The following is a 6,463-nucleotide window of genomic DNA, read 5'->3' on the forward strand; positions in this document are numbered from 1 at the left end:
CGTTGCTTCTGACCACCACTAAGGTTTATGCCTCTATCACCGATAATGGTCTGGTCCCCATGTGAGAAAAGCTCCAAATCTTTCTTCAGTGAACAGGCATTAAGGACACACTTGTATTTTGCCTTATCCATCGGACACCCAAAGAGAATATTTTCCTCTATATTTCCCGATTGTATCCAAGCTGACTGAGAGACGTAAGCAGCAGAACCACAAATCCTAACCTAAAGAGAACACCCTTAGGTCAAGCACAAGTCTCAATGAACAAAATTCCTGGAGCAGACAATGTCTCATAGAAAATGGCCAAAAAAGTGATAAAAAATAAATTTTAGTGTTATAAACTCAGACTTACTTCACCATAGACTTTTGGAATCTCACCGAGAATGCAGGAAAGGAAACTGGATTTCCCAGAACCAACCACACCACAGACAGCCACTCTCATACCCTTCTCCAACCTAATTTGGATTCCTGACAGGGTTGGGGTTGGAGAAGATGGATCCCAAGAGAACTCACCTTCTCTGATTTCTACTGCCACATTTGTAATGCCTCGTGGCAAAACGATAGTAGCATCTTCTGGCAGCTCTTCCTCCAGCAGGAATCCAGAAATTCGATCAAGGGAGACTTTGGTCTGAGCCATCATTGAAACCAGATCAGGGAAATTTCTAAGTGGTTCTTGCAGGATCCGAAAAGTAGCCAGAGCAGAAAGAACGCTTCCTGCGGTAAGCTGACCGCCTAACAAAATGCAAGTGCCGAACGTGACAGCTGAAACAAATATAGGGGAGCTCCAGAAAATAAATGTGATGAAAGCCTGTGAGTAAAGAGCTTTTCGGAGATACTTGAATTCCACACTTCGCATATCTTCGAGCAAAACTCTGTACCTTTCCTCCCACGCTTGCAACTTGAGAATCCTCATATTCCTAAGGCATTCAGAAGTCTTCCTCATCCTTTCATCCTTGGCGGACATCAACTTGTCTTGGTAATCTTCCTGAACCCTTGCCAATGGGACAGTTGCAACAATGGATATAATAGTGGCAACCAGTGTGGCAACAGAGGCAATTCCAACATTCTTATATAGAATAGCAAGGGCAAGGACAATTTGAAGAGGAAGCATCCATATGTCATGTAGATACCAAGAATAGTCCCCGACTCTTTGTACATCAACTGCCATGTAGTTAACGATCTCCCCACTGGTGTGACTTTGCCTGGCTGAACTTGAAAGCCTGAGTCCTTTCCGATATACCATTGCCGTGAGAGCTGATCTAACGTGCATTCCCAAAATGTCGACTCCAAGATACCATTGCCGAGTTGTTAAAGTCTCTAATAATTTTGCAGTGAAGAAAATTCCTGCAAGAATGTAACCTTCATGTGGGAAAGTCTCCTTCCCTCCCAAGTAATCCACAAAGTAGCTAATCATATAAGGACCCACGTACGAAACTAAAGTGTTCACCCCTGCAAATACTGCATTACAAGCAGCCTCCTTCCAGAAAGATTTGAGAATTGCCCAGGCTAAAGAAGGCTGCTTACGAGGAGCCTCGGACTTCAACTTCTCCCAATTTGAGTTCAATATCTTATAATTCGTCTTGCTACGATCTTTCTGAGCAAGCAATGGAATATCCTTCAGCTCAAGCGGTCTCTTTGCCCCTATGGAAAGAAGCGAATTCAACCAGGAAAGAGTGGCCAAACTAAAAAGGCCAGCTTCACTATAAGGGGTAACCTTAAGACACCCTGCTTCTTCTTCAAGAAGCAACGGCTCTTGAAGATCAGGGTTCCTGCGCACTCGAATTCCAGTAACACCCCTAATTGCGACAAAACATAGAAAAGCAAGAGGCGGAGTAACAGCAAAATTGGCCAAAACATGAGAACTCAAATGGCTCGACCCTTCTATCAGAAATCCTTTACCATCAGCATACAAAGTGCACAGACAAATTATAAAGGAAACAATCCACCAAATTCTCAACAATAATGGGAATTTCTCAGCGGTCTTATATTTGCAATACAGAGCTGAAAAGCTAAGCAAAAACCATGCTAAACCCTGAGACGCAGGAAGTAATAATATCGTCCAACCTGAATTATTACCCTTTCCCTTTGCAGCACCCCTCACTAAACCAACAGCATCAAAAACCAATACCAAAACTTGCACAAACAAAACATAAACGCAACAAAATACTGAAGCTTTGTAGTCTTTACCAATCACAGCACTCTGAATTTCTTCACCTTCAACACCTCCTCTATACCTAATGGCCACTCTATTCCCATTTGAGTCCTCTTTTCGAACTCCAATCCAGTCCAAACACGCGAAAACTAGCCTTGCAGAGACAATTAACAGGAACACGAGAAACAGTGTCGAGTTTATGCAAACTGAGGCTAATTCCAATATGGGCACTCCACGAAAAGCCCCCAGGAGATGGTTTGAGGCTTCAGATGTTGTCGTTCCAGTAGCCCAGAAAAGATTGATACCCATAATAATTGTTACAGATATCAATCTTTGAACAAAGAGAGTGACGAATATCAATGGCTAGATTCTGATTAACAATAACTATGGTATTAATGGAGTCCAATATTGATATGATCAGGAGGCAGAGATCGAATAGTGATGGGGGCATTTCACCATCTGGCAATGGATGTGCAAAAACGATGACAAGTCACAGAGAGAGAAGGAGAATCTGCAAGACACAGAGCACATGCAAACGAAGTCAGAAAGATACAAGAAGCAATTACACACAAAAACATACATAAATTCTCAATCTTTATCTCTATCTCTCTCCCTCCCTCATCCCTGTGTTTATCTCTCTGAGTCTTGTTTGTACTTTCTCAATATTATGGCGAGAAGGGGACAAAAAGAGTGGGCAAAAATTGAAATCTGAAACGAACCCATTCCAGAGAATACAAAAACATGACTTGGGCCTCTGATTCTTTCCTTGAAAAATCGTTTACCGAGCCGCTGATGATTCCCGAGGCAAATTCAGCAATACATGCACCGATACAGATAAAAAATCTAGAGAGAGAATACTCTCAGCAGAAAGAGTGTTGCTTATAGAGAGAGAGAGACTACTACTCACAGCTGCACTGTACTAGTTAACATTTGCAGGTAATGTGATGAAAGAGAAAGAGATACGCGAATCCACCCTAACTTTGTATACATTTTCTGTATGTATAGATCAAATTAATCAACATTTTTAGAAATAAAAATAATAATACGTTGTAACAAACAAGATCATTGTAGTTAACAACATTAATTCTGTTTGTGATTAGCATATTTGGGCGGGCCGACATAGAGTGCCGTGTTAAATCGCAACTTTCAAAGGAAATTGTTGTAAAGAAAACCTTTACAGTCAATATTACAGCTCACGAAATATAAATATATCCTTGTTTGCATCCTTTGCCCATATTTGACTAATATTTTTAAAATTATTTTTTTACCTATCTACTATCATTCATTTTCATTTATTTATAATTTAAATCATGTATAAATACTTCATATACATACTTCAGCTCGTGTTTGGGCTCCATTTTAATAAAAATTTGGAGAAAATGAGTTTTGAAATNCTTTCTATTATTTTCTTAGACTACAAATATATGTGCTCAATTGAGACGACATTGTTTTATGAGCACATAAGCGCGGTGATCTAAGCAAGATTTTTGTTGCAAGGACAATTTTTTATTATCTATAGACATTGTAGTGATTACGTAGATAATATAAATAAACGTTGTTAACTATAGCGAATTCTTCAGAGAATCGTTAAAAAATGATATGCCAGCAACATATAAAGAAAGAGTAAATTTAATTTGGCATTGTTGGACAAATAATTTACTTGAAAGATGAGTGACTGAGTGAGCATTGGGTAACAATGTTAAAATTCAAAGAGTATTGATTCAATTTACACTATAAAGAAATGTAAAATACCACTCTTTACCAAAATAATCGGACATTAGTAAACGCATACCCAAACATAGCTCCAGCAAGCTTCTGCAGTTTTATTATGTAAAAATTGCTCCTATACAATGAGAAAAAAAAAAAAGAAGATGAAAAAGCAACAAAGGTTGTCCCCAATTTTTTGCTTGGAATTCTTATTTACGAATGTCGCAAGTTTCTAGGATTATAACTTTATTTATAAAACTAAATTATTAAAAGTTTAGAAAGTAGTTTCTAAATTAAAAGTAACTACATTTTTCAAACCACTTTTTCTCTCTATCATTTCTTTCGACATGTATATCTCCCATTTCTTTCCCTCTCTACCAATTCTCTCTACAGATAAAACTCAGGCACTGTATCTCCTATTGACGAGCAAACTGATTCTACCTCTGATCGTCGCCAACGAACCCATTTTGTACATTAAAACTATGTCTCCATCTCCACAAACGACTACAAATCTAGAGGTCATCGAATTTCTATAGATCTAGCGATCATTGATATTTGTATATGAGGTGTAGTGGTGAAAGTGATGGCAATGTGATGTTGTGGTGGTTGTGATGGATTAGTTGTGTGTGCAATGGTGTGTTTGGAGGCAGTGGTGATAGGTTGTGGTGGAGATTTGTGTGTAGTGTTCTTTGGAGGCGATGGTGTTGCAGTGATGGAATAAAGAGCGATTTTGAGCAATTATTGGGAAATTATGATCAGTAAAATCATTAGTTTTTTATTAACTATGATATGTGACCTAAAAAAATTGTGTTCCATAACTAAATTTGTAGTTGTGACCTATAATTTATGTCTTTGTGACCGATAAATAAATTGATACCGATTAATTTTAATTTGTGACCAAAAAATGTATAATTTATCATCAAATTTATAATTATAACCTAAAATTGTTTTTCGATGACCTTTGCATGGTTTATGACAGGGATGTGACTAGGATTATAAATTACGTGTTATTGTGATTGTAGCCCGTTAAATCAATTATAGGTCACAAAGTAATATGAAATTGTATACTTAAAGTATTGTATGTACGTATTTTTTCCTAATTTATATTTTACATGTCGGGTTATGACCGTCTTTGGACTCATTTTATTCTAGGGAAAAAATACATAATTATCTTACCTTCAAAATACACTTTTAAATTTAACAAACTTGATGAAATCTTTCAAAAACTAGTGTCACATTTTATTTTATTTTTACTTTTGATAAAATTTTGTAACCTATATTTAATCAAACATGTCACCATCACAATAAACACATAATTTATGATCCCGATCACATGCTAATCACAAAATCACACATCGTCATGTGCAAAACAATTGATGATTCCTAACCACCACCGCCATCAAACCGAGACCCAAGTCCATATCTAGCCGCAACAACAGCCACAAAGATTAAAGTCGAACCAACTATTTTAATAGGCAACAACATGGCATCGACCAAAGTTTGGACGCCCGTGAGCTCCCTCTACTCCACCAAAACATTGATTTTGATAGCAGTATTGGATGGAGAAGCAAAAATGGAGTTAGGATTTTGCTTCGAGAAGGAAAACAATGGAGATTGTATAGTGGTGGAAATGGAAACGAGTTGACGAAAGATGTGAGGGATTTGTGTGGGCTTTAGGGTAGGGGTGAAGGGGGTAGTTGATGAGGAGTTGGCATTTTCGGTGGTGATGGCGATGGCGATGGCAATGGTGGGAGTGGTGGCGGAGATGGACGACGGGGTGAGAGTCGAGGTTTGAATATGGAAATTGAGGAAGAAATTGATAAAAACTTGATATTTTTCAACCCAAAATTTATAACAGGCATTGCCATCAATGTTTAAAAATATAACAAGTAATATACAAAAATTAAGGGCAGAGAAGAGAACTAAGTACCCTCTTAGTATAAATCTGTAGGTGAAGAATGGACTGGCGTGGAAGTGCTAGATCACTTGCTATGTATCTGCTCTTATCCAATGTGTTAAAGTGTCACGTTCTTTCAAAATAATTACAAAATCAATAATAATGTGGAACACTTTATAATAACCATAAATACACCCCCAAAGGGAAATATGGGGATAAAAGATATCATATACAACTAAAAGAAATACAAATTATTAAACCTATATTTAAAAAGCAAAATAAATGTAACAGGAAAAAATTGGGCTGCCTCTTAATAAACACTTATTTATTGTCATTAGCTTGATTTTGATATTCTACATTCTGAAATTCTAAAGAAAGCTTTTGTTGGCTTGCTAAATTTGCTACTTTTGACTTTAATCAACTTTTTGTTGATTCTCCAAATCTTGACCTTGTATCTTTTAATTCGACATGACTTGCATATTCCGTTCAATTTAAAAATCAACGATGTAGACTTCTTCCTCCTCGAGCTTAATCACAAATTAAATTGTTGGACAATCGATGATGTTGAAAGAATGTGTTAATTTCATCATCATTAATTGCCACTTCTTCACTTGGTTCCTTTGTGATTAGTTTGTCATTTTCTTTATGATCTTCTTGAATAATTGATATCTCATGGAGTTGAATGCTCGGTTTACAATCTAAATTTACCA

At 37.1% G+C, this 6,463-nt stretch overlaps 1 protein-coding gene across 1 annotated transcript in view; it reads right to left on the reverse strand.

Annotated features, from left to right (window-relative positions):
* Positions 1–3,050, reverse strand: part of LOC111371618 (ABC transporter C family member 5) — a 10,042-nt gene extending 6,992 nt beyond the window's left edge. Inside the window, 3 exon segments of the mRNA XM_022993684.1 lie at positions 1–221; positions 350–2,660; positions 2,869–3,050. The exon segment at positions 1–221 is cut by the window's left edge and continues 14 nt beyond it. Of these exon segments, the coding sequence (XP_022849452.1) occupies positions 1–221; positions 350–2,458 (2,330 nt within the window). The 5' untranslated portion in view covers positions 2,459–2,660; positions 2,869–3,050.
* Positions 3,051–6,463: the final 3,413 nt, after the last annotated feature.

Source organism: Olea europaea, chromosome 22 (assembly GCF_002742605.1).
Source record: "Olea europaea var. sylvestris chromosome 22, O_europaea_v1, whole genome shotgun sequence".
Classification (NCBI taxonomy): domain Eukaryota; kingdom Viridiplantae; phylum Streptophyta; class Magnoliopsida; order Lamiales; family Oleaceae; genus Olea; species Olea europaea.